At 57.2% G+C, this 27,276-nt stretch overlaps 1 protein-coding gene across 13 annotated transcripts in view; it reads right to left on the bottom strand.

The window, feature by feature from the left end:
• Nucleotides 1–27,276, bottom strand: part of ARHGEF10L (Rho guanine nucleotide exchange factor 10 like) — a 170,888-nt gene that overhangs the window by 37,053 nt on the left and 106,559 nt on the right. For 9 of the 13 annotated variants that reach the window (XM_066375213.1, XM_066375215.1, XM_066375211.1 and 6 more), the window contains 10 exons: nucleotides 26,518–26,663; nucleotides 24,852–24,866; nucleotides 24,428–24,609; nucleotides 20,709–20,824; nucleotides 20,093–20,220; nucleotides 18,474–18,574; nucleotides 10,582–10,703; nucleotides 4,118–4,204; nucleotides 1,951–2,183; nucleotides 163–317 (listed from right to left, as the gene is read on the bottom strand). In XM_066375213.1, the coding sequence (XP_066231310.1) occupies nucleotides 163–317; nucleotides 1,951–2,183; nucleotides 4,118–4,204; nucleotides 10,582–10,703; nucleotides 18,474–18,574; nucleotides 20,093–20,220; nucleotides 20,709–20,824; nucleotides 24,428–24,609; nucleotides 24,852–24,866; nucleotides 26,518–26,663 (1,285 nt within the window). The remainder of the gene's footprint in view (nucleotides 1–162; nucleotides 318–1,950; nucleotides 2,184–4,117; nucleotides 4,205–10,581; nucleotides 10,704–18,473; nucleotides 18,575–20,092; nucleotides 20,221–20,708; nucleotides 20,825–24,427; nucleotides 24,610–24,851; nucleotides 24,867–26,517; nucleotides 26,664–27,276) is intronic. The other 4 variants (XM_066375218.1, XM_066375219.1, XM_066375222.1 and 1 more) reach the window with 1 other exon arrangement.

Genomic DNA, 27,276 nt, shown 5'->3' with positions numbered 1-27,276 from the left:
CCCCATGGGGATCAGGGGTCTCCAGTCCCCCCAGCTCTGAGACACCCTGATTGGTTTCTGAGCTTCCTCCCTGGCCTGCCTCCCACAACCATTCCGGTACAGGACCTGGCTCCCGGCCGGTGCCCAGGGCCGCCCCCACCACGCCCAGCCCCGCGTCCTCACCGCTGGTCCGAGGGTAGGCGGCGAGGGTCCCGTCCTGCAGGCCGGCGAGCAGGTGGAAGGGGCTGTGCCGCAGGCAGAGCACGGGCTGCAGGCCGGGGCTCCTGCAGGTCGCCAGGCACTGGGTGCCCGTGTCCACGCTGCTGTAAACCAGGATGCTGCAGGGAGAGGCCCGAGTGACTGGCTGACCCGCCACACGCCCGCCAGGGGAGAAGGCCTGGGGCTCCCTTCTGCCAGCGAGGTCCCCTGCTGTGTGACCAGCCCTTCTGTCCACCTTTGGGGAGCTCATGGGTGGCCTTCTGAGGATGGTTCTCCCGGGCCTCTGTCTTGTGGAAGACTTAGGGGGCTGCTCCAGAGGCAGCACAGTAAAGGTGCTGACCTGGGTTTTTAGGGTCACACAGACCTGGGTGCAAATCCAGCCAAGCCACCGCCCACCTGATCGACCCCGGACCACCGAGCTCAGTCCTCTCCAAAAACGGGGTGACGGTGCCTACCCCGCACCATAAAGAGGCAGGAGGCACGGACACGTGCACGTGAATGAACTGGACAGCGTGACGCTGAGCGAGACGCCGGCGTGAAGGCCGCACACTGAGTCCACGTGGAGGAAACGTGCAGGAGAGACAAGTTCACAGGGACAGGAAGCGGAGGGTGGTTCCCGGGGGGAAATGGGCGTGACTGCTTAACCAGGACAGGCTTTCTTTTGGGGATGCTGAGAATGTTCTAGAACTGTAGAGTGGTGATGGTTGTACATCATGAACGTACTGGAAGCCACTGAACTGTATGCTTTAAAACCGTGACGTTTACGTTATATGAATTTTATCTCAGTAAGAACAAAAAAAGGTGTTATTCCGGGCCCCTCCTCGGCACTGGGCTGCCCACCTAGACCCGGACTTCCTGGAGCCTCAAGTCTCCAGGTTGGTTCTACATGTGTTAGCCATTTGCTTCTCCCCGAGTTTCTTCTGCAGGAAACAGAGGAACCGTTCACAGCGGGGCTGCTGTGAGGCTCACAGGCCCTGGCCCAGGGAGCAGCACACAGTAGGTGCTCAGGAAACCTCCCCCTCCCCATGTCCTCCCACTGGAGGACAGGAGCAGACAGCACAGAACTGCAGGGAGGACGAGGAGTGTGGCCCATCTCAGGGTCCTCATGAATCTCCACCTTCACCTGCCAAGTATCCGGATGGAGGTTCATTCTCCACCCGCACCACTGGACGTGGCCATGGATCCCAGCGGGCTAGAGCTCTGGCTGGGGCTCCCCTTACTGCACGGACGTGTTTGCTGACTCAGCAGCTCGGGGGACGTCTAATGGGGAAGCCACTCCGCCCACGGATGCATGCCCGGGACCCTCACCTGAGCAGGGAGGTGGACGCCATCAATAACAGCTCAGTGAACTGAAGGCTCACGTGTCCCACCTCTTGGACTCTCACAGTGGCCCTGCGTGGAGGAATTCTAATCCCCACTTTACAGAGGGGAAACTGAGGCTCAGGGTAGTTAAATGGTGAGCCCCAAGATCGCAGCAAGGAAAGGGTGGACTCAAGCCCAGCTCCAGCTGATACGAATGCCAGAGCTCACCCCACGGTTCCCCTGCCCCGGAGGGAGCCAGTGTGCAGGAAGCAGTCCAGGAAGGGTCTCGGCTAACGTGACAAGGATTCCTGACACTTCGGCTCCCACATCGGGCAGCCCTAGTCCCCCCCTCCTTCTCCCAGGAATATGGGTGGGCAACAAGCTGACCAGAACAGCCGGCCCTGCCCGCCCGCCCTGCCATCTCAGCCCTCTCCACCCTAGGCCACTCACCTGCCGTCCTGGAGCCCCAGGCAGATGGTCGGATGCACAGCAGCCGAGGGGTCAGCAGCCGTGTGGCTCTCCTCACTGTCTCCGTTTCCACTCTCCCCCTCGTCCGGCTCCGGGATGTACTCCATGCAGAGCACCGGGGCCACCAGTGGGAAGGACTTGACCGTGCGGGGCGAGGGCCGGTTCAGGGAAAAGATCTCGACCTGGCCTCCTGCACCCTCCTGCCCACCTCCGACCTGGGGCAGAGACAGACCCAAAGAAGCCGTCAGGAGGAACCGTGAGAGCAGAGGCGGAGCTTAACTGCTGCCCTCCCAGTGACCTGTCTCAAACTTCTACTTGCCGCTGATAATTGAGAGGAGCATACCCCTCCTGCCCACATGCACCCTGCTGTCACTGAAGGCCACTTGTCCCCAGCTTCCATGGCAGCAAGTTAGATTCAGGGCCCAAAGGAAGACAGGTAAGAAGTTCAGGTGGACTAGTTACCCAGTCAGCTTTCTAGTTCCTTGTCTTGAGGGTAAATTTCAATCAACAAATAGTGAATATACACTCTGCCCCTTTTAAATGTCCTCTGCCTGTTCATTGTTTTACTTCAGTGTCTAGCACATGTTGGTACTCAACATATACTTGCTGAATGGATGGAGGAATGGATGAGTGGATGGATGGATGGATGGATGGATGGATGGATGGATGGATGGATGGATGAGTAGATAGATAAATAGATGGGTGGATGGTTGGATGGTTGGATGGGTAAATGATTGATTGGGTGGATGGTTGGATAGGTGGGTGGGTGGATGGATGGATGGATGGATGGATGGATGGATGGATGGATGGATGGATGGATGGATGAGTGGATGGATGGATGGATGAGTGGATGGATGGATGGATGAGTGGATGGATGGATGGATGGATGGATGGATGGATGGATGAATGGATGGATGGGAAGGAAGAAGGGAAGGAAGAGGGAGGAGGGAGGAAGGAATGGAGGGAGGTAGGAAGGATATATGGATGGGTAGGTGGATGGATGGATGGATGAATGGATGAGTGGATGGATGAATGGATGGATGGATACTTGGATGGGTAGATGGATGTAAGAAAGAGGAAAGGAGGGAGGGAGGGATGGATGGATGCAGGGAAGAAGGAAGGAAGAAGGAAGGAAGGAAGGAAGGAAGGAAGGAAGGAAGGAAGGAAGGAAGGAAGGAAGGAAGGAAGGAAGGAAAGAAGGAAGGAAGGAAGGAAGAATATATGGATGAATGGATGGATGGGTGGGTGGGTGGATTGGTGGATGGATGTATATACCATATGCTAGATATTGGAGAAACGGTGAAGAACAAATCACCCTCAGAAGGGACATTTGAATTGAACTCTGAAGGGTAGGCCAGAGTTTTCCTGCCAATTGCCTGCTTATTCCAAGACAGGAATAAGCAGGAAACTTAAGAGGCTGGCTAGAGGGGTGGTGAGGCTGGAACCTCAGGGTGTCCACAGGAGGGCACCACAGGAAGCATGGGGGTTATCAATTTGAATCAAGGGAGGCTCTGCCAGGAACCCCGAGGACAGAAAGGTGGGCTGGGATCCCTATGGGAGAGGGCAGCACCGGCCCTGCGTCCCGGCCCTGGGAGAGGAGAGGGCAGCACCGGCCCTGCATCCCAGCCCTGGGAGAGGAGAGGGCAGCACCGGCCCTGCATCCCGGTCCTGGGAGAGGAGAGGGCAGCACCGGCCCTGCGTCCCGGCCCTGGGAGAGGAGAGGGCAGCACCGGCCCTGCATCCCGGCCCTGGGAGAGGAGAGGGCAGCACCGGCCCTGCATCCCGGCCCTGGGAGAGGAGAGGGCAGCACCGGCCCTGCATCCTGGTCCTGGGAGAGGGGAGGGCAGCACCGGCCCTGTGTCCCGGCCCTGGGAGAAGGCCCCACCGCCCGGCACTCTGCACAGCTCCCATTCATGTCCATCCTGGGACTACAGCCATTTGCAAGAGTCATGCTCCCTTATATATGTTGTGCCTGGTGAGGCTGCACCTGCCAACTCCACGCACAGAGCCTGGGACAGAGGTTCCCAGGAAGACCTTGCCGGGTAAAGTATACAAAATGGGAGCTTTCTCCAGCACCCCCTCCCAGGTGCTACCCTCCCTGTTCCTGTCCTGAGGCCAGAACTCCTGGCTGGGGACAGGGGTTACTCACCCAGAGGTAGCCCTGTGGGAGGGAGGTGCTGACTGCCGAGAAGCCCAGCAGGGGACAGCTGACAGGACTGTGGACCAGAGCCCCAAGCTGTGGAGACAGAGACGGACACGTGCAGGGTTAAAGGTCAGGCTGCCCTTATCTGGACCATCTGCAGGGGTTGGGAGCTGTTAGAGCTACAGATTCCTGGGCTCCCCTTTGGCCCCAAATGAGAATCCCTGAGGGCGGGCCGGCGGAGGGGGTAGTTTCCCAGGATCTCTGGGAGGTGCCTGTGCACCCGCATTGGACCATCACCCCCCTAGAACCTTCTGGCTAGAGGGAGCCTGAAGGATACCCCGGGAACCCCAAGGATTTCTCATACTGACCAGCCTCCAGTTAAGGTTCCCACCCCACCCCCCTTTATTTTACAGATGGGGACAATGAGGTCCACAGGGGACCCGCAGCTGCCCTGGACCACAGGGAAGGTGAGTAACAGGGCCTGGCCCGTGCCCACCTCCCTCCTTGACCTTCCTGCATGCCTCCAGAGCAGCACAATGGAGGGACCCCCAGGTCATCAGAACCACTCTGCAGACCAGCCCGACAGGACAGAGGGCTAGGTGGCTTGTGCAGGCTTCCCACAGGGGCCGGGGGCTCCATCCATCTGTGACAGGCTGTCACCGAGAGCCACCAGCTGCTTGCTCCCCCTGTAACCGCGTCCCCCAAATCCACGCCAGGGGGCTCTCTGGGGCCTGTTTCCTGAACTAGATCCTGCCAGTCTGTCTCTCTGGCTGAGACAGCAATAGGAAGAGCTGACCTGGCCCTTTCAAGGGCTTTGCTAGAAAACCCGGGCTGATGGCAGGGGAAGGAGGCAGAGGGGGCACTGCTCGAAGGTGCCCCTCTGAGGAATGCGGCCACCACTGGACCCTTCGCCTGGCAGGTGCTGCCCTCTGCTGGTGCTGAAGGCCCAGGCAGCACCAGCCCGGTTGGAATCCTCTCACAAAATTTCTAATGGCCATAGGCGAGGGGCCCCAAAGAGGTTACCTCTAGCGCCTCATTTAGGAGTCAGCAACCTTGAAAGGAGGGGAACGTGACTGGCTCCCCGTCACACAGCAAGTCGGTGGAAGAGTCGGGGCTGGAATTCAGTTTCAGCTCGCACCCCAGGGCCCCTTCTGATTGAATTCTACCCAGAGGCCATGCTGGAGGCCTGGGTCCTCTGGGGTCCCACCTCTGCCCAGCTGGCTGCCAGGTCTCCTGGGCACCCCAGGCCTCTGCTCCCCATAATTCTGCTTCTTGGCCACCTCCAGCTGGGTGCCCAGCCCCTCCTGCAGGGCTGCTCCCGTCCTCTCAGGTGGGGAGGGAGTACCTGCAGCCCTGGCTCAAGCGTTCCCATGGCAACGCCAGTGGGCCTGGATGTCAACAGAGCCCAGGTCCAAGATGATGGCTAAAACTCAAATGGCTCCTGGACCCAGAAGTCCCATCCGTGCCAGGAAGCGGACTCCCCCAAATCCAGGAGCCCGGGCAGTACAGAGGGAGCGGCAGGGGCTGGTGAAAGGAGCAGGCTGTGGAGGCAGCCAGCCCGTGCCAGGCCCAGCTCAGCTGCTACCGGCTGGGTGACCCACAAAACAGTTCTCAGGGTCACAGGGACTGGGGGCAGCAGGGGTAAAGCACTTGGCACAGGGCTGGGCCCCTGGCGGCAGCTGCTGCTTACCGAGGACTTTGGCAGAGTACTCTCGCACTTTACCTACAGTAGCTCACTTAATCGGCACAACGCTGTGAGGGGAGGGGCTGTTACAGGTGAGCAATGGTCACAGTCAGGAGACAGGGACCCCGCAGCTAGCTGGATGGCAGTCAGGACGGAGGCCATTCAGGTCACGTGCTGACTCCTGAGCAGTCCTGGCTAGATTCTCCGTGGGTGTCAGATACAGCGAGAGCCCCCAGTCCCCACCCCTACGCTCGCCCTCCCTCTCCCCAAGGTGCTTGCATTTAAAGCGCCCCAGAGCAGGTGGTCCCCCATCCCCTTCCCCAAGCCCATCCCCGGGCAGGCCTGTTGGCCGGATCTCAGCCCCCCCAGGGAGATGGGTCTGTGATGGGCCCTCCCCTGGCCCTCCAGGGCGAGGCCCCCAGTCTGGATAGAGCTGGGGGTCCAGCCAGTCTCCCGACACCTCAGCAGTCAGGCCTTCAGAAATCCCCGGAAACAAACACCAGCGGCCTCTCCTTCCTGGGGACCAAAATGCCCTTAGACATTCGCTCCCGTTCCTTGAACTCCGAGTGCAGACCACGCAGCAGGTGCGTTTGACACGAGTCGTATCATTTATAATCCAGTCCAGAAGGCTCTGTGGCCACCTCTGCTGTGACACCAAGGGCTGAGGTAACATTCCTCGTGTCGCTGAGCTGGACATGCAGAGCAGGGTCAGACCCGGGGCAGGTGACTCCCGGCGACGCTCTCTCCCTCTCCCAACCAAGCCCCTTCCGTCAGAAGACCCAGCGTGGGCCCCGCGTGGGCACCAGCCACCTTCAGCGCTGAGAAGAGAAACACTCCTTCCTTCAGCCCCATGTCCTCGTTGCCTGGAGGGAAAACCCAGAACACACCCTCACCCAGCCGGTGTACGAGAGCGCTGGTCACGTCTACACTATGCCAGGGGCTGGGGCCGTGAGCTTTTTGGAGGACAGACTTGGTCATCGGTTCCCTAGGGGGCCAGCTGCCAGAGTTGGTGTCCTGGACGCCTGGGCCTGGGGAGAGGCGGAGGGCTGGGAGGGAGGCCCGGGCAGTGGCTAACACACTCACATCTGTTCTTAAGGTGACTGGACAAGGAGCCGGCACTCCAAGTCCCTAATCCACCTGCTGCCAGCCCAGAATGGAGGGGGCACATCTGTCTGGTCTGGCCTGGGAGGCAGGCGCCGGCAGCGTGATGGTGTCCCGGGCCCAGCAAACGGGGACGTGCACGAAGCAGCAGGTGGCTCCACACCTGGGTGGGGCACGCCCCTGGAGGCGTGTCCTGTGTGTGACTCCACCACTCAGGCGTGACCTGTCAGGGAACCACCCAAGTCCTGCAGTCCTAAGAAACCCAAGGCTGAGGGGAAATGAAGACCACTCACTCCCCCCATCCGGCCAGCCTTCTCCACAGGGCTCCCTACGGCCAGGTGAGCCACGCACAGGGCGGACCCCGAACAATGCCCACTCCACAGCCCACGGACCCCATCCCCACCCCAAGCCCCACCACGAGGGCAGCTGGGAGGACACACAGGTTAAGCCCTGGGAAGGGGCTCATAGAACAGGGCCTGGCACACAGACACCTCGGGGAAGGGCTCGCCACCACGTCCTCAAGGTGAGAGAATCTGAAGTGCTAATGGACACTGTTCACAGGGGTCAGGCTCGGTGCCGGGAAGCCGGCCGCTCTCTCTCGCTGAACCCCCAAGTCACGCCATGGCGCCAGGAACGCTGTCCCCACCTTCTGGTGCCACGTCCCGGGTGTGCACACCGAACGCCGAGGCACAGCCTTTCTTTCCCTCACTCTCAGCCCCCGTCTAACCCTCTCACACTCCCCAAATGTGTCCCCATGTCCCCCACCTACTGCCTCCACCAGGGCCAGGACCAGGGTGAGGACAGGTGAAACTCCTCGGGGTGGGGGTGGGCGGTGTCAGAACACTCAGACATGAAGAAAAATATTTCAATGCAATTTTTTAAAATCGAAATTAATGCAAAAGAAAAAAAAAAAAACCCTGATGAACAAAATACCAAAAGTTTAAATAAAAACAGGACTGGATCCTGTACTTGCATGCCTCTGCCCCACTCTGATCTCTTCTTCACATTAAAAAAAAAAAAAAAAGGCAGCTAGAATAGAACAAGGTCACAATTTGCTGATTTGATCTTTTTTATATATTGCATCAAAATATGACTTATTAGGATGACTGAGATTGTGGGCGCCCGAGGAGAGTGCCTCACTCGCCTCACCTAGTCCCCGCCCCGCCTCTGCCACACCTCCACCTGCATCTGCCCCTGCCCCTGCCCCTGCTCCAGTCCTGCCCCTGCCCCTGCCCCTGTTCCTGCCCCTGCCCCTGCCCCTGTCCCTGTCCCTGCCCCTGTTCCTGCCCCTGCCCCTGTTCCTGCCCCTGCCCCTGTTCCTGCCCCTGCCCCTGTCCCTGCCCCTGCCCCTGTTCCTGCCCCTGCCCCTGTCCCTGCCCCTGCCCCTGTCCCTGCCCCTGCCCCTGCCCCTGCCCCTTCCCCTGCCCCTGCCCCTGCCCCTGCCCCTGTCCCTGCCCCTGTTCCTGCCCCTGCCCCTGCCCCTGTCCCTGTCCCTGCCCCTGTTCCTGCCCCTGCCCCTGTTCCTGCCCCTGCCCCTGTCCCTGCCCCTGCCCCTGCCCCTGCCCCTGCCCCTTCCCCTGCCCCTGCCCCTTCCCCTGCCCCTGCCCCTGCCCCTGCCCCTGTCCCTGCCCCTGTTCCTGCCCCTGCCCCTGCCTCTGCCCCTGGCCCTGTCCCTGTCCTTGCCCCTGCCCCTGCCCCTGCTGGGTCTCAGGCCTCCACCGCGCAGCTCTGTGCTGGCCTCAGTCTCAGCTCACACTCACACAACAGCCAGAAGGATCCGATGACTCTTCTGAAAGCTAAGTCAGACAGGCCAGTCCTCTGCTTGGGCCTGCCCTGGCTCTTCAGTGCTCTCAGAATAAAACCCAAACCTGACCCAGCCTGCGAGGCCGGCATGACCCAGCCTGCGAGGCCGGCGTGGCCCAGCCTGCGAGGCCGGTGTGGCCCAGCCTGCGAGGCCGGCATGACCCAGCCTGCGAGGCCGGTGTGGCCCAGCTCACCCACCCTCGGATCTCACTGCCCAGCCGCTCCTCCTGGCTCCCTGAGCCACAGCCGCACTGGCTTCTCTGACTGCACCTTGGGTGGGCCTCTGTGTTGCTCTATTTGGAATTCTTCTCCTGGGCCTCATGGGGTTGCAACCTTCTTGCCATTCAGGTCCCAGTTTATTTATTTACTTATTTATTTACTTGCTGATTTTCTTTTTAAGTGAGAAGAGGGAAGATAGTGAGACAAAGTTCCACATGCACCCGGACCAGGATCTACCCAGCACCCCCCCCCATGAGGCTGATGCTCAAGTCAACCAAGCTATTTTAAGTACCTGAGGCCAACACTTGGACCAACACAGCTCCCTTCAGCACCCAGGGCTGACACTCAAACCAACTGAACCACTGGCTGCAGGAGGGGAAGAGGGAGAGAGGGGGAGAGAAAAGGGGAGAGAAGCAGATGCTTGCCCTGACCAGGAATTGAACCCAGGATGTCCAAATGCCGATGCTCTGTCTACTAAACCAACTGGCCAGAGCCTCGGGTCTCAATTTAAATGCCACCTCCTTCAAGAGGCCCTCTCTGACCCCCCAATTACGCTAGTCCCATCTCTTTATCTATTATATCTGATTTACTTTCTTTATAACACACGTCGCCCTTTTCTATCTCCTCTTGTCCGCCAGGGTCTTTCCTGTCTCAGTCTAGACTGAAAGCTGCACGAGGGTATGTTGTATGTTCTGGTCACCACTATATTCCCAGAGCCAGCGCAGGGCCTGGCACACAGTAGGTGCTCAACGATTATCTGCAGAATGGATGAACGCACGGATAAATGAATGAACTAATGGACAAAATAATGGATGAGTGAATAAACTAATAAATAAACTGACAGCTCAAGAGCATGTTCTCTTAGCTACTTAGAGCCCCAATCAACTCATCTCTTGGGACTTCTTTATCTAGGTCTAGGTCCCAAGCTTGTTCTCCCGTCCCCGGAGCTTAGAGGACCTCATCTCCCTGGGAAGACAATTGACAGCAGTTGTTCCAGATAAAGAGGTGAGGTTGGCCAGGACACTGGGGACAGATGACCAGTGGAGATTAAGACCACAGGTGTTGGAATCAGATAGAGCAAGGTTACAATTCCTGGACCCGTCCTTACTGTCTGTGTCATTTTTAGAAAGTCATGTCAACTGTCTGAGCCTTTGGTGGTCTTTACCTGTAAAATATATCTAGAAACATCTCCTTATAGGGTTCTCATAAATATTCAAACAAGAGAGTGGCAGCAGAGCAGCGGGGGAGGGGGCACAGTGGGTGCCTGACTAATCGGAGGCCCGACATGCCCCGCCCCGCCCGCAGCCAAGCTGGCTTCTGCCTGGCTCCAGTCCGCCAAGGGTCCCACCCACAGCGTCTGGCACAGCCACTTGGGCATATTTCTGCCTATCTTCTGGGCTGGAGTCATGCCATCCACTGATGAGATCATCGCTATTTGTTAGCTCAAAATAATGGAATTTTCCGTGCACTTGACCCATGGAGGGCATCTACCCCCACCCTGGTGGTAAGAAAGCTGACTCCTAGAGCAATAAAGAGGCCTGGCCAACTCCATCAGTCAGAAGCTGAGGAGCTGGTTCTGGAGCCCGGGCCTCTCCTGCTGTGGGTACGGCCTAGAAACACCGGTTCTCCCAGACGTGAGCTCAGCACAGTCTGCTCCACTCACCTGCAGGCTGAGGCCCCGGGAGGAGAAGGCGGGGATGCAGCAGGCCAGGGTTGGGCACCAGAATGGGGCTTTACTCTTCTTGTCCTCGTCCGGACATCGCCAGCCCGGCTGGTTCTCCTCTCCTACAGCAAAAGGAAGATGGTGAGTGAAGCTGGTCAGAGTCCAAGGACCAAGAGGGCAGGGAGCAGCCCTGGGAGCCCAGGGAGCCACTGCGGGCCCCAGAGGCCCGGCCTGCATGGTGGCCTCGGCGGAACCAGCCACTCACCACCCCCCAGCCCCACTCAGCACATCTGAGATGAAATCCAGCCCCAACCTGTGGTCCGGCTGTGGGTCCCCAGCAAGGAGCCGGGACACCTAAGGTCTGAGTGAGCCCCAGCTTGACCAGCCTTTTGCTTAGCAATCTTATGGAAATCACCCCAACTCTCTGAGCCTCCATTTCTCCACCTGTGAAATGGGGACAATAAAAATGCCTTTTTCCTAGGTGTAAGCATGCAGGGAAACTGAACTCAGTCCAGGCCCAGTGGCCTTCCCCCTTACTTTCTAGAGATGGGAGAACAGTCATAAACCAGCAAGCAGACAAGATGATTTTGGTTTGTGGTGATAATGTAAATTCAGGCTGCTTTCATACCTGATGGTGATGATGATGGTGAAATGGAAGGCTCTTTCTCCTGCTTCCTTTAAAGCTATCCTGAAACCTTCCAATCCCCCACTCCAGCTGGGCATAGAAGCCCCCGGGGACCTGTTACAAGCACACACACCCAAGCCCAAGCCCAGACTCCAGACTCACATTTGAAGATGTCTGCACTCAAGATCACCAGCTAAACCACCTTCTCTGCAGTGTGGCTCCCTCACAAGCTACCTCCTCCAAGAAGTTCTCCCTGACCACCCTAGCTACAGAAGCCCCTTCTCTCAGGGGAAAGGCCCTGATTCTAAAGACCCTGTTTGATTTCTCACGTAGCCTTCACCACAGTCTAAAATCGTTGTGTCTACTCTCTTGTTTATAATCCGTCTCTATATGTCTCTAGAATGTAAGTTCAGAGCAGCAGGATCTGGGCTACCTCGTTGGTCACTGTCTCCCTGGCACTCAGCACACTGCCGGTACAGAGTTAGTGCTCAGCCAACACGGGGTGAAAAAATGAATGAATGGAGTGAAGCGAGTGAGTGGGTGAGCAAATCCCCAATTCTTTCAAAGAGTTCTCCTCTCTAAGGAGCCCAACCTTTACGCTCCACATGGTGACCCTCCATATGCCTTCCTGGGACCCTGACAGCAGGGGCTCAATGTAGCTAAGACACGCCTACTGTGTGTCCATGCATCAGGCACACACTGCGTGCTCTCCACGTGTCCCCTGGCTTCATTTTCACTATAACCAAGCACCGTCAGATAACGATGTTCACTTTACGGATGATGAGATTGACTCTCGGGGATTAGGCTGACCAGGTCACGCGCAAGCCCAGACAACCGAGCCCAGATGGAGACCAAAGTCTGCCTGACTCAAAGCCCAGGTTCTTTGCACTAAACCAGGCAGTCTTCTAGCACCCCAGCGCCCCCTACTGACAGCCATGGGCATGACCCCTGGACATGGTGAAGCTGGACCACTAGGAGGCAGCTCTGCCCCAAAGAACCAGAGGTGCTGGGACACTCCGAGAGGGGCCACTTAGCACAGTGACACCAAGCAGAGGGGAGCTGAGAGCTTTGGAGCTGGGAGGAGAGGCCATCGACTGAATTATCATGTGAGTGGCCTTCCCGCCCGGCACAGAGCACGCACTGGAGAGACGCCGTCACTGGGGAGGGAGAACGAGGGACACCGATAGCACAAAGTGTGGCTTACACAGGGTGACCGAGTCCTAGACCGTCCGTGCGGCACAGTGCCTGTAGCTAGCAGTTCTGTGTTATGTACTGAAATTTTTGCTGAGAGGGCAGATCTTACATTAATTGCGCTTATCACAAAAGATAAGAACTAAGCAGGCAGGAGGAACGTGTGGAAGGGATGGATTTGTCATGGCCCAGACAGCGGTGCTGGGTTCACGGGCACACACAAATCTCCAAGCTCGTCAGGCTGCGCACATTAAATATGCACGGCGGTCTGTATGCCGGTCACACCTCAATAAAATGGCTTTTTAAAGAAAATGCCACTGCCACCAGAGGAAGGTGGCACCGGAGTGTCAGTCACAGCCACAGGAGCCGGAATGAGAAGGAAGGCAGTTGTGGGTGTTCTTTGAGAAGTCAGAGGTGGTCATGAACGTCAGGCCTTCCTACGTGAACAACGGGCTTCAGCAGAGGCTCCAGCTCTTCCCCCCTGGGTGACACGGTGCCTGGCGCGTCCGCCCCACAAGGAGTGGAGTCCCTGGGTGACCGAGGAGAAGCCAGCAAGGAAAGGACAACTACGGCACAGGGCGGCGTCACCGGTCCCAGAATGACGGCGTGCACCACCCGTCACAGCTCACAGAGCTGACCCCCGCGCTGTCTCATGTCGTCCTTAGCGCCACCAGGGGAGGCCCGTGTTTCCATCCCCATTCCACCCCGAGCAGACAGGTTGGGGGGAGCCAAAGGCAGGGCCCAGGAGCAAAGGAACTGAGTCCTAAGGGCACGTCCCACAGCGCCCGCAAAGCAGGGCGATCGCCGAGACGGCCCACCCACGTGGGCAGGAACAAAGATGGGCGAGATCTGAGCATGCCCCGGCTCTCAAGGGGCTTACGGTCACTCAGACCCTCACCTCCGCCAGCCGGACAGGCACCCAGCAGAGCACCGGAACCCCCACTCCTCACCAGGAGGCCTCCCGGAGCTCAGTCCCTGAACATAACTCCCACCAACGCCCCCCACCGTCACCCTGAGCTCCACTCCTCCCCCCCACCCCCCCACAGCCCATCAAGTCCTAGCAACTGATTAGTATATATTTTTTTAATGATCTGACCTTCTCCTTCCAGATGGTGCCTTCCCTGCCTGCGCTTGGGAACGTTAAAAGAAAATGGAGTGGTTGCTTCCCATCTGCCGCTGCCATCGTCCCCGTCGCTACACCAGAGCGGCTGAGACTGAATGGGGCTGTAGCTGCTGAAAACTGAAGGCCCGCCTGGGATAAGTGACATTAAGGACTGGCACCGACAGCAAAGCTGTGATTTCCAAATGACATTAAGTGGGGGCTTATTTAGCACCCAGCTCTGCAGCACCCACTGAACGCAAGAGCATGGGGCAGCGGGAGCAACTCGGGGCTGGGGGCCGTGACGTCCCCTTCTGCAGGCTGTGGGAGGCTGGCCTGGGTGGATTCCGACTCAGCCTCCAGCTCCGTGTAACACTGGGCTGGACACTTCACCCCACTGGGGCTGCTGCCTCATCTAGAAAATGGGGAAATAATTCCAGCCATTTGGATCTGTTGTGAGCACAGGAAAGAATGGATGTAATGCACTCAAGAAATTGTGCCCGTTATGGTCATTGTCCTTGAGGTCAAGAATGTTGCCTATGACCGTGTTGGAGGGTGCTGCCCACAGGGCTCCCCCACCAGCACCAGCTGACCTGTCCTGTTTCCCCAGCCCCAACCTGCCTCCCACCCTTCCCTTGTGCTATGACTTCTGTCACACTGTCCTGTGGACAGCCGACTGTCCTTCTCTACCTTCCTTCTTACACCTCTCAGCACCGACGTCATCCTGGCAGGACCCCGGCACAAGTCTCCTCCAAGCACCCCTCCCCTGCAGGTGGATACTGGTGTCCGGGGTGGTCAGGTCAGTGGCCACGTCACCCCGCTAGGATAAAACTCAAGTCACGCCCCAAAGCCACCTCAGCCCCCTCCTGGAGGGCAGACTCTCTACTTTTGGCCGAGGGCTCAGGGGTGGTTGAAGGTCAAAAGGGGATGAGGTGAGAGTGCTTCCGGCTTGCAGCCGGGCCATGTGTGCTCAGGCCTCCATATCTGGACCTGTCACAAGGAGGAGCAATGGTGTGGCTGTGGGAACTGAGGGCTGGAATAACCAACCAAGTCACAGGCAGCGAGGGAAGGCACCCTAGGCTGAGCCTGTGAGGAGATGCCCCTGTGAGCTTGGGACAGCCCCGGCATGGCCTGCCCTGCCCTGCTGGGGTCCTCTGAGGAGGCAGGAACAGAGGGCAGTGGTGGGGGAGGATCCGGGGCCCCTGGGCCAGCGATGCTGAGCTGTGAGAGCTGCAGCTGGGGAGACACAGGAAGGGAGCATCGGAAACCCCGACCTCACCTCCTTCTCTAGCACCTTCCACCCGCAACCCTTTTCTGGGTTGAGACTAATGGGCAGAGAGAGGTGGGAAGCTGGCCTGGCCTGGCTCTGTCTAAGTCACATGTGGCCTAGGACTGTGAGATGCAGACACCCCTGTCCAGGGAGCTCCCCCCACATGCCAGGGGCTGGCTGCCCGAGGCACCCTCCAGGCACCGTCTCCCCGTACGCTCCAAGAGACCTGTGGGGGGGACACTGGCATCAGCCCCATTTTCTGATGGTGAATCCAAGGCATTTAGAAGTTAAATCATTGGCCTGCGATCCCAGAGCTGGTCAGCGGCAGGGTGGGGAACTGAGCCCAGGCAGGCTGGCTCCACTTCCCACAGAGCTAAGATCCCAAAACACAACAGGGGACAGGGCCCCGGGAAGCCTGCCTTACCCCAGGACCACATGGCAAGGCTGCAGCCAAGACAGGTTGTGAACTGGGTCCCCAGATTCCCCAGGACCCCCTGCCTTTCCAAAGGGCAGAACTGACGCCCCCTCCCGGACCCCAGGTACCCCCAACCAGCCCTCTCCTTTCTCAGCCTTCTGTGGATTATGGTCTTGGCCCATAGTCAGGGGAGAGAGGACAATACAGAAAGAGAAAAAAAAATTAAGGAAATGACATCCTGTGTGAATAAATTTTTTTTAACGTATTCTAAGGGGCTCACGTTATTTTCCACTCACCACCAGGCACTGCAGATAAAAAAAACAAACTAGCAAAATAAAAGGAACGAATTATTCAAGCCCCAGGGGAACCCAGCCTTTCAAATAAGATTTCAAATGACTCTGGTTGGGTGAAAACTTTGTGCCGCAGTGAAGCCGAGTGGAGACAGGGCAGCTGAGCTGCTTCTCAGGTGGCTGAGAACGAAGATGCTCACATGGGCCAGCTCCTCCCCTCCCATGCCCAGCCCCATTCAGCAGCATCTGGGGTTCAAACAGGAGATCTACCTGCCTTTGTTTATTTATTTTTTTGACAGAGACAGAGAAAGAGACAGAGAGGGACTATGAGACAGACAGAAGCATCAATTCTTTGTTGCAGCACCTTAGTTGTTCATTGATTGCTTTCTGTTATGCCTTGACCAGGGGGGTTACAGCAGAGTGAGTGACCCCTTGCTCAAGCCAGAGATCTTGGGCTTCAAGCCAGCAACCTTTGGGCTCAAGCCAGTGACCATGGGGTCATGTCTACGATCTCATGGTCAAGCCAGCAACCTCGCACTCAAGCTGGTGAGCCAGGCTCAAGCCAGATGAGCCCACGCTCAAGCCAGAGACCTTGGGGTTTTGAACCTGGGTCCTCCGCATCCCATCCAGCGCTCTATCCACTGCGCCACCGCCTGGTCAGGCTCCCTGCCTTTAAAGCAAGTGTACAAACAGGGCTTAGAGATCTGTCCAAGATGCAATTGCTGCACAGGTGGAATGGTGTGGCCTGAGGCCCAGCAGATGGGGGGTCAACTTAGCCTGTCCTCGAGCCAGAATTCCCACAGTCCTCCACCAGGGCTGGGAACAGCTTCTGCTTAAAATCCTTCCTCCACACTCCTAGTCACCGAGAAACATCCAACAGATGCCTAGGCAACAGAAGCCTCTGATTCTAGCTCCTCTGAAGCCACAGCCTCCTCCCCACTCTGTTCCTGACCTCCACACGCCCTCTGTGCACAGCACCAGGACGATTCCCTTAAATAGAAACCAGGTCATGCTGGCCACTGTCCGGCTCTCAGTACAACAACAAATAGCTTCCCTCCACATCCTGAACCAGTTCCATGCACCTGACCCTGGCTTTCTGGAAAACCTGCCCTCCCCCACTTCCATCTGCTTAATTCACCAGCTCTGGCCATCTCAGGCCATTTGCACGTGCTGTTTTCAAACCTGGATCATTTTTCCTAAACCTCTGCATGGCTTCCAATGCCACCTCCTCAGAGGCCCTCTGTGACAGCACTCCAGACCCCCAGGCTTGGTGCCAGTCTCGTCACCCAGGTCTATAGCCCTCACAGCATGAGGGGATCCCCTCCTGTCCCTTATTGACTTGTTCTTTGTATAAAGTCTGCCTGCCCCTCATAAATTGTGAGTTCCTTGAGAGCTGGCATCTTTCTGTTTTTTGTCATTGCTCTTTTCCCCTATGCCTAAAATTACTGTACAGACTCAGTAAGTCATTTCTTTTTTTTTTTTTTTTTTTTTTGTATTTTTCTGAAGCTGGAAACGGGGAGAGACAGTCAGACAGACTCCCGTATGCGCCCGACCGGGATCCACCCGGCACGCCCACCAGGGGCGACGCTCTGCCCACCAGGGGGCGATGCTCTGCCCATCCAGGGCATCGCTCTGCCCATCCGGGGCATCGCTCTGCCGCGACCAGAGCCACTCTAGCGCCTGGGGCAGTGGCCAAGGAGCCATCCCCAGCGCCCGGGCCATCTTTGCTCCAATGGAGCCTTGGCTGCGGGAGGGGAAGAGAGAGACAGAGAGGAAGGAGGGGGGGTGGAGAAGCAGATGGGTGCTTCTCCTGTGTGCCCTGGCCGGGAATCGAACCCGGGTCCCCCGCACGCCAGGCCGACGCTCTACCACTGAGCCAACCGGCCAGGACCCAATAAGTCATTTCTTAATTGAGGAAAGCCATTGACGAAAGTCCTAAGTTCTTTCCGGAAATGTTTCAAGCCTGTCGGAAATATATACTTATCCATCAAAAGATCACAGCAGAAGCAAAAATAAAAAAATCACAACTATTGTCTGGAATCAGCAAATGAGAATTCCAGTACATCACAGGAAATAACAGCTCTGATTGGCAAGGACCCGGGCCTTTTGTCAATGCACAAGAAACACAAATAAAGGAATTATACCTAAATGAATGTGGCTGGGCAGACAGAAACTCGCCAGCTTGAGGATGCAGAAGGGGCAAGGATTGAGAGTGGGCTCTAGAAGAGATAGCCCAGTGTCTGCCCCTTCCTGCTGTGTGAGCTCAGGCAAGTCACTGCACCTCTCTGGGCCTCAGAGCCCTTCCCTGTTAGAAAGGGCTCACAACAGACCTACTTCTTAGGGACACTGTGAATGTGACATGAAGAGAATGTATGAAATGCTCAGAAAAGCACTCTGTAAATACAGATGTCCATCGTTCTCTGGCTCTTATTAGGGGCTCAGTGCACAGGAGAAAGCAGTCATAAAGAGGTCCTTGTTTGAATATTAGTTCAGTCTAACCTACATCACTTTTTGATCACAGCTTTGTTGAGATAATAATTCAGCTACCATAAAACCCACCCTTTTAAAGTGTACACTTCACTGGTTTCTAATATATTAAGAGTTGGGCAACCATCTCCCTAAAATAGAGAGCATTTTGGTCATTCCCACAAAAAAAAAAAAAAAGAGAGAGAGAGAGAGAGAGAGAGAGAGAGAGAAAACCTCTTAGCAGTCCCTCTCCATTTTCTCCTTGAGAACCACTAATTTACCATCTCTCACCTCCTATTGCTTTATAGTAGGGAAATTTGAGGCTTGGAGAGAGAAGGTGACTTGTCCAAGGTCACCAAGCAGAGTCTCAGGACTCAGAACGCTTGCTCCAGCTGTTTCTCCACTGCACCAGCTCCCCCAACTCGGGAGCCTCCTTCCCCCAGGCGCCTGGACGCCCCCGACCCACACATACATGCACAACCCAAACCTCCCCTGCCCCACTCCCCCTGAGGTATACTCTTTGAGGCTTTACTTACGGAGTCCGATCTTGGCCAAGTGCAACCTGTTGACCCAGGAGATCTTGCTCAGGGGGTTGGGGGTGATGAAAACCACCATGAAGCTGATGGGGCGGCCAGACCTTCGGTGAGAAGGGCGAGGAGTGTGAGTGCTCGGAACAAGGGCCAGGCTCCCCCTGGGCAAGCACCCAGCTGTCCATTCAACCCTCGTGCCCTGAAGATAGAGCAAGGTCTGCTCAGAGCGTCAAAGTGTGGCCAGAGAGGCCGATGGCCCACCCAGCAAAGACTCAGTCCCCTGAGGGAGGAGTCCCTCCACCCCCATGGCCTCAGGAGCAAGGCGCCTCCCCCAGAGTGGCCAGGCCACACTGTCCAGCCTAGCCCCAGGCGCCTCGCCTTGGGTGCCTAGCAAAGCCAGAGGTGTCTGACCCTCTGGAAGCTGTGGCTCAAGAGGTCCTTCCGGGGCTCCACCTGGTCAGCTCTCCACGGCCTTATCAGACACCTGTACGTGTCTGACCCAGAGCCTCCACAAGGAGGGAAAGTCTCACTCGGGTCTGCTCCTGCACCTGGCATGGGCAGTTGCCTGGTCAATGTCTGCCGAATGGACATATGAACAAATAAAGGAATAAATGGACGGAGTTAGGCACAGACTTGGGGCAGCCAGAGTTCACTGTTGTCACCACACTTTCGTCTCACCTTGGAGCATCAGGGGCCCCTCAGTATTCTGTGGGGCCTACTCTCCATCATGGGCCGTCCCAGCCCCCCGGAGGTGAACAGTGTCACTAACCCTCTCTGTTGCATGAGGAGGAAGGAGCACAGAGAGGAGTAGGGAGGCCGCTCAGCAGGGCAGTAACAGATTTGGTTAGAGCTCAAAGTTGCTGACCCTTAGCCTCGAGCCCCCAGCCTTGCATCCTGGGTTCACAGCCCTGCCTCAAACAGCCGTGCTCCGCTCTGCCACCCCTTGTAGCTACTTGGCTTATAACACTGTCTCCCACTGCCCCACCCAGGAGGTCAAACCTAGGCTCTGAGCCCCTCGCTGCACCATCCAAGGCCTCACAGCCAGACCCCTTGGGCCCTAGCTCTACCTCTTACTCTGTGGCCTTGGGTCCGTCACAAAACTCTCTGAGCCTCACTTTCCTCATCTGTAAAATGGGGTAACAACACCCACATTTACTAAGCTGAGGAAGGATCATAGATAATACCTTTACCTATCTCTGCCAGACTGTCGTCAATTCCACAAACATCAGCTGAGGGTCTACTGAGCACAACTGCCGTGGGGGCATTAGGACACAGGGGCGGTGTTGGGGGGAGGCAAGAGGGCCTCTGAGAGGAGACCCTGAGCCTGGCTCCAGGAGCCTGCACAGTCTGACGTGAGAAAGAAGGAGCACAGACAGAACCAACCAAGAGCAGAGTGTCCGAGGACCCAGCAGAGGACAGGCTGACCCCAGGTATGAAAGGTGATCCTCCATTCATTCATTCACTTACTCATTCAACTATTAGCACCTCCTCCACGCCAAACGCTGTGCTGGACATGGCCCACAGTGTGAACACCCGCACTGCCATCACGGCCATACTGACAACAGAGCAGCTCCGGTGCCCCCGCCACACACCCCCGCCCTGTTGCTGAGCCCCCTTCCTCTCACTTGTCAGGTTTCCCGGGGAGCAGAAGCCTGAGCCGGCACTTGTTGGCCGAGTGGATCTCCTCCTCCTTCACCCGCATCAGCCTCTGCAGGGCCAGGCACCAGTCTTGAGCCACGGTCATGTTCAGGTTCTGGGGTTGAGAAGGCCAACAAAGTCACCACACAGCCCACCAGCTTCCCAAAAGCCACACCAGATCCCACAGTAGTTAGGGCGCCCCAGGGCAGAGAAACTGGAGAGAAAGTCACGGCACGCCCAGCTCCCCTGTGCTCTGGGCTGTGGACAGGCTGTCCGGCCTTTGGTTCAGACCCCACCCTCCTAGCCGGCCTCCTCTCCAGCCTGGGGCAGAGTTGGGAAGGGGATATAAGACTGACTGACCAGCATGCCGAAAACAACAAGAAAAAATGTCTGGCCACCAGGCCCCATCAGTCTAAACCCGAGCTTCAACCTGAACCAGAGGCCACAGGGGGCACAGCCACGCCTGCTGTTTGTAGGAACTCACAGCCAAAGCCACATCGGGAATGGGGCCCGGAGAACTGCTCCCCACTCTGTCTGCTGTGTCTGGGCACTGCCCACAGGGAGGAGCCTGGAGCCCCACAAGGCCAGGTCAGCACTGCATACCTGATAGGTGCCGTGCAGTGTGCTGATGAGAAGGGTAATCTGCTCCACCACGGCCAGGTCCTTCTGCAGGTCCTGCAGCTCCTGGAAGAGTCGCGGGGGACCAAAGTACACCTTATCTGGGCAGAGAGAGACCACACTCAGCCTCAGGAATGGGAAGACGCGGAGAACCCAAGCATTCACTGTGAAACAGAAGGGCTGTCGCCTTGGGGATACGGCACTAGAGATGCAGAAAGAAACATTACCAGGCTCTTCTCTACTGGCAGGCACAGAACCAATCACAGGTAAGTCTAGCACCTATGACCCAGGACACACTCAGTCTGTACAAAGGGTCAGAGGAGACCAGAAGACTGAGAACCAACTGGGCCTGTGAGAGAAGAGGAGCCTGGATCCAGGAGAGTGGTGGGCACTTCCAAAGAGTAGAACAGCATGTGCAAAGGCACTGTGGCTTGAGGAAGCCCATGAACAGCAAGTTGTTCAAAATCATACTGAGGACCTACTATATAAACAAGACAGACAGAGTCCCCACTCTTATGGAGCTTATGACTTGGAGGGAGAAGAAGAAGTATGAGAAAGTTGTCAATTATAACCACAGTTGGTGGAGGGTACTGGGAGAATGATATCAGAGCAATAGACAGTGATGGGAGGTGAGGATGCCCAGATCTTTGTTGATGATAAAAATGAAGTGTCGGGGGCATGGGAGATAAGCAATAGGGACCAGCCAGACTGGATGGGGAAGTCCTTGAATGCCATGCTAGGGAATGTGGGCTGTATTCTCTAGGCCAGTGGTCCCCAACCTTTTTTGGGCCATGGACCGGTTTAATGTCAAAAAATATTTTCACAGACTGGCCTTTAGGGTGGGATGGATAAATGTATCATGTGACCGAGACAAGCGTCAAGAGTGAGTCTTAGATGGATGTAACAGAAGGAATCTGGTCATTTTTTAAAAAATAAAACATCGTTCAGACTTAAATATAAATAAAATGGGAATATTGTAAGTTATTTATTTTTTCTCTGCGGACTGGTACCAAATGGCCCACGGACCAGTACCGGTCCACAGCCCGGGGGTTGGGGACCACTGCTCTAGGCCATTGTTTCTCAGGCTGAGATCTAATAGAATTCCAGGGAGGGGAGTTATTTGGGGTTTTCAATTAGATGATTATCTGAAAAACAGATGTGCATCCTGAGTCACCTGGACATAATGACTGTAAAGGCACATTCTGCCGCATGGAGTCAGGGCTCCTGTGGACTCTGGTACTGAGCAGGGTGCCTTGAATGGTCACCAGTAAGGAGCACGGACAGGGGAGACAAGTGACCAAGTCACAGCTCACACCAAGCAAAGGGCAAGACGGGCTCTGCAGGGACCCCAACAGGTAAGGTGGTGGGAAATGCAGGTCACCCTAAGGCACCCCGTGTTACAGGTGCAGAGGACTGAAAATAACCTGCCCCGTAAGAGGCTACCTCCATACTGTGGGCAATTTGGTTCCAGCAAAACAACACCATCCGTCACATGGAATGAATGCTGTTCATTTGAATTTTATTATTTTGTAGCTTCATTTTTTTTTTTTTTTTTTTTGTATTTTTCTGAAGCTGGAAACGGGGAGACAGTCAGACAGACTCCCGCATGCGCCCGACCAGGATCCACCCGGCACGCCCACCAGGGGGCGATGCTCTGCCCCTCCGGGGCGTCGCTCTGCTGCAACCAGAGCCACTCTAGCGCCTGGGGCAGAGGCCAAGGAGCCATCCCCAGCGCCCGGGCCATCTGCTCCAATGGAGCCTCGCTGTGGGAGGGGAAGAGAGAGACAGAGAGGAAGGAGAGGAGGAGGGGTGGAGAAGCAGATGGGCGCTTCTCCTGTGTGCCCTGACCGGGAATCGAATCCGGGACCTCTGCACGCCAGGCCGACGCTCTACCACTGAGCCAACCAGCCAGGGCCTGTAGCTTCATTTTTATCCCACTTGACTTTTGTTTCGACTTGACGGTTGTTCAAGAGGTATAAGCAGAAGGTGTCTATTATACCTAGTCTTACATCTGCACACATTTGAATAACAATATAATAAAAAATCGTTCATGGCCAACTGGGGTTCAACAAGACTTTCTTTTTCTCCCTTAAAGGGGGTCCGGCAGCATATTACTCTCATCTCAGGAATGCAGCCGCTGACAAAGCCCTCATTGAAGGACGGTCCCCGAGTGAGGGCAGAGCGGTGGGGGTGGGGGGGAGGGAATAGAGCTTGGGCTGAAGGTGGCCCCAGAGCCCTCCCCAGGGAGGCTCCTGCGAACAGACAGCCCTTCCAGCCTCACAGACCAGTGGAAAAGAAACGCAGCAGCCGGACGGAAGTGGGCGCGGCTGTCCCGCCCAGCCCTTCAAAGGCGAGAGTGTGGGATGCAATCACCCCCTCCGTTTTCAGAACTGCCGACAGCCCCGTGGGGCAACCTCCATGGTCACGTGATGGATGAAGCCCGAGCCTCAGCCTCAGCCCAGCTGGTGGGGAAAGACAGTGTAGCCAAGTGCCACTCCAGCCTGTGGAAGGTGCTCCCGGCTCAGTGATCCTTTCTGAGGGCCAGCATCCTTCATTCATTCAACAAACATTGGTTAGAACCACCTGGAACAGGCTCCAGGCAGGGCCACAGTCACACTAAGGGGCAACCAACATGATGGGCTTTGAGAGCACTGGGGGGGGGAGGGGTCGGGACCTGGTCTGGTCCAAAGGAATTAGAAAAGGCTTCCTGAGAAAGTGCCACCAAAGCTCGAATGAGTCAGGCAGACAAAAGCAAGACAACAGGACCACAATCTGGGAAAGGGCAGAAGTAGGGGAAGGACCTGGGGCAGGAGGAGGCTTACTCCCCCTCAGGAACCGAGTGTCCAGTGTGGGCAAGCCCAGGGACCGAGAGGGCTGAGTGGGCTAAGGAAGGGCGATGGGTGGGCACCTCCAGGCCGGGCGTGCGGCCCGAGTTAGGACCCGGGATACGCTTGCAGAGTGCAGATGGAGGGTGGCTCACACAGATCTGATCTGCATTTTGAAGGGTCGGCTCCGGGGACAGGTACTGCATGGACAGGAAAGGGACAGAGGTGGAGAGCAGGACAGCCGCCAGAAAGCTAGCGCAGCAGTGCTGAGCACAGTGGTCACGGCCACCACGCAGGGGGAGAGAAGTAGACAACACAGAGACAGGCCACCAAGCGTGTCACCCCCGAGATGCCATTCTCCTTGTGTCCCAAAGAGCCTGAAGGGACGGTCAGGACAGGGGGAGGGGGACCCAGGCAGGGCCAGGCAGCCCTGAGCCCAGTCCCTGAGGGTATAGGGGCAGGGTGAGTGTCACCTGGGCCCCTCACTGTCTAGAGGGGCCACCTGAGGCACAAAGAAGAGGTGGCACCAGCCCACGTCACACAGGGAGGCAGGCAATGGCTGGGCAGGGACTGGAAGTCACGCTTTCTGACTCAGAAGTCGTTGCCTGTGCGCACACATGTGTGTACATGTGTGTACATGTGTGTGCACAAAGGGATATGAAACTGGAGTGGGCAGGGACCAGGGGCACCTGTCCAGTGTGTGGGGTGGAGGTGTGACCGCAAGATGTGCGTGTGCACACGAGGCTGGTTGTAGGTATGTGTCTGTGCACAGTGCGGGGCCGAAAACTAGCAAGAGCCTCGGGCCCGGTGGCCCGGTGGCGTGGGGGTCCCCAGCTGGGCCCTTGAGCCTGGGCGGGTGCTCCCCGGACAGGTACTCACTCTGGGCCAGGCCCGAGGCAGAGGCCTTCTTGGCGCCGGCATGCTGGATGAGCACGTTGTCCTTGTCATAGGAGCCGCCGTCCTGGCCCACCTCCACCACCTGCACCTGGGGCAGCGCCGTGTTCCACTTCACCACATACTTGGGCCCCAGGGGCACCAGGCTGCTGATCTCCAGCTGGCCCCTGCCGGGACAGAGGGAACGAGGCCTGTGGGGCGAGCCGCACCCCAGCCCCAGCGCCGGCCACAGTGCCGCCTCCCAGCGCACCAGCTCAGCCAGGCACCTCACAGCCCAAGCACAACACCTCAGGCCAGAACCAAGCCAGGCAGGGCAGGGAGCTGTCGGTGAGGCTAAAGCACCAGGCGCCCGGTCCCCAGCCCCAGATCCAGAATCACGTGCTGCCCCCAAATGCCCCCAAGCCCCTACCTGTGGTTGGCAGGCCTGAGGAAAAAGACAAGAAGGAGGAAAACTTGTTACTGCTACTGAGGGCTAGTGATGGGGGGTGGGGGTGGGTGGAGGGGTGAGACTGCTGGGGACCGGCCAATGGGATGGGCCAGGTGTGAGCAGAGGGGACCTCATGGAGGGCCTTCCTCCTGGGCTGGACACTGGCCTTCTGTCACCTGTTCCCACAGCAGCCCTGCTAGGGAGCTTATATTATTCTGGTCAAGGACACTGATGTTCAGACAGGTCACGCAACTCACCCCAAACCACCCAAAGAAAGCCACTAGCATCCCCATCTCCCTTGGCAGACAGAGCGGGTGCTGGTGAGATATGATGCCTCGGACACCAGTGGGACTTAAAATGTACAGCCTGTGAGTGCGTGCGTGAATAAATGAGCCAGCCACGAGTACTGACTACCACACTGATCTGGGACGGGGTGTCCTTGCCAGAGCCCCCCTCACCAGGGCTGGGTCTTGTCCAGACCCGTGAACTTGCACCAAGTAAGGGTTCAATAAAGAGTTGATGGATTAACAGTGTCCAAGTCCTCAAACTACCCTACTTGCTCCCCTTCTAGGACACAGGACCCACAACCACGGACCACCCTCCACTCCGGGAGGAAGCTAAGTCAGGCTACGCAGGTTCCCTGACGTGTTCCAGGCGGGGGTGGGAGGGTCAGGCTGGGATGAACGCTAGGACTCCACATGACTGCTTCCCCTCCTGGAGCTCGGTTACTGCGGCCATACTGTTGTTTCCCTGAGGTTTTCTAACTGAGAGCAGACTCTCCACAAGCAGCTGAGAGCCCGCTGGGAAGTCCCAGCTGCAGTTCCTGCGGTATAGGGTCATACTGCACCGCCTGCCGGGCCACGCCACGGACGCAGGTGAGTGAACCCGCCAATGGGGACAGTGAAGAACAGCAGAGCATGAGCCCCAATAGAGAGGACACGTGGCCCAGCCCCAGGCCCATGTGGCCCCGGACAATGTGGGTCCAGAATGTGGAATCTGCACATTTTCAAGAGGAGTCAAATATCTCCATCTTTGTGTGAACTTCTGTGCGCTGAACAAAATATTCCTGGGGGCCTGATGCGACCCACGGGCCACAAGTCTGCAGACTCCAATGTAAAAAATCACCCTGACCCCGTCCAGGACTCCAACTCCTTCGGACACAGCCCGGCGGCCTGGTGGCCTGGATCTGGGCACTTCTACAACCTCTGACCCAGAACCAAGAAGACAGTCTGGGCAGTGAGGAGAAAGGCAGACTCATGCTGAGAAGCAGAGACGGGGCGGAGGGGAAGCTGTGTGGACTGAAGCAGCTGGAGTTTGGGCTGGACACAAGGGAGACTCTCCTGAATTTCAAAGTGGTCGAAACTCAGGAGGCTGTTCAGTTATCAACGCCAGAGTTCCAGAGCAGACCACACTGTAAACGGACAGCTATGTGCCCAAAGGCCGGGGGTGGCCCCCGGTCACCTCTCCGGATGCTTCCTAGCTCCAGGGACCAGGAACAGAGCAGGCCAAGAAGGATGGGAGACGAAGCCTGTATATCATAGACCTAAGCTGAGCTCAATGGGACCCTGCCACAGAAAGGCCAGCCGAGAGACCAGGCCAGGACAGGACTGGGTCCCCAAGGAGGGGGCGACGGCCCGGGCCCACTTACTTGAAGTTGATGTTGGCACAGACCAGCATGTCATTGAGCAGGAAGACCCTGCGCTCCTTGGACTTGATCAGTTGCCCGCGGTCACCGTATACAGTCTCTGTCAGCGTCTCACAGAGGAGCAGCTGCCTCTGGCCCGAGGTCAACAGCTGGGAGAAAGAGGACAGGACAGGATCAACACCAACAAGCCTGCAGACTGTTACACAGACATCACCGTGCCAAAGACCCAGAATTCTCCAGCCATAGGGAGGCCGAGGCTGAGAGAGACGAAGGAAAAGGCGGGGCCACGCCCTCCACCTCCAGGGTGACCAGCGGCCCTCAGGAGGACCACACGCTGGGTTCTCTGACCACCCGCCCTGCCCAGCAGCCAGCATCTTTCTCAGATGAGCCAGCCATTGGCTGCCCGTCCCTATGGCTCCCCCACATGACCAGCACTGCCAGGGACGCAGCTCTGGAATCACAGACGTGTGTCCATCCCTGGCTCCCCGAGCACCTGCTGCGAAGCCGTCTGGCAGGTAAGTCGTTTCACCTCTCCGAACCTCAGCTGTCAAGTGGGGCGACAACTTCCACCGCTCAGGTCACCGAGGTAACTCATGAGCAGACCTGGCTACATAACTTACCAAGCCGAGAGCCAGATGCAAATGCAGCCCTCCTTCAAAAGTTGTTGGGAATTTCAAGACGGTGACAAGAGCAGGGCATTACACCCAGTGGGTGGCCCTTCTGAGCGCCGGCCCTGTGTGACATTACAGATCACACAGCCAA

The sequence above is a fragment of the Saccopteryx leptura genome, chromosome 3, assembly GCF_036850995.1.
Source record: "Saccopteryx leptura isolate mSacLep1 chromosome 3, mSacLep1_pri_phased_curated, whole genome shotgun sequence".
NCBI lineage: Eukaryota > Metazoa > Chordata > Mammalia > Chiroptera > Emballonuridae > Saccopteryx > Saccopteryx leptura.
The sequence above is the reverse complement of the archived record's forward strand: the minus strand, read 5'-3'. Positions and strand labels throughout refer to the sequence as shown.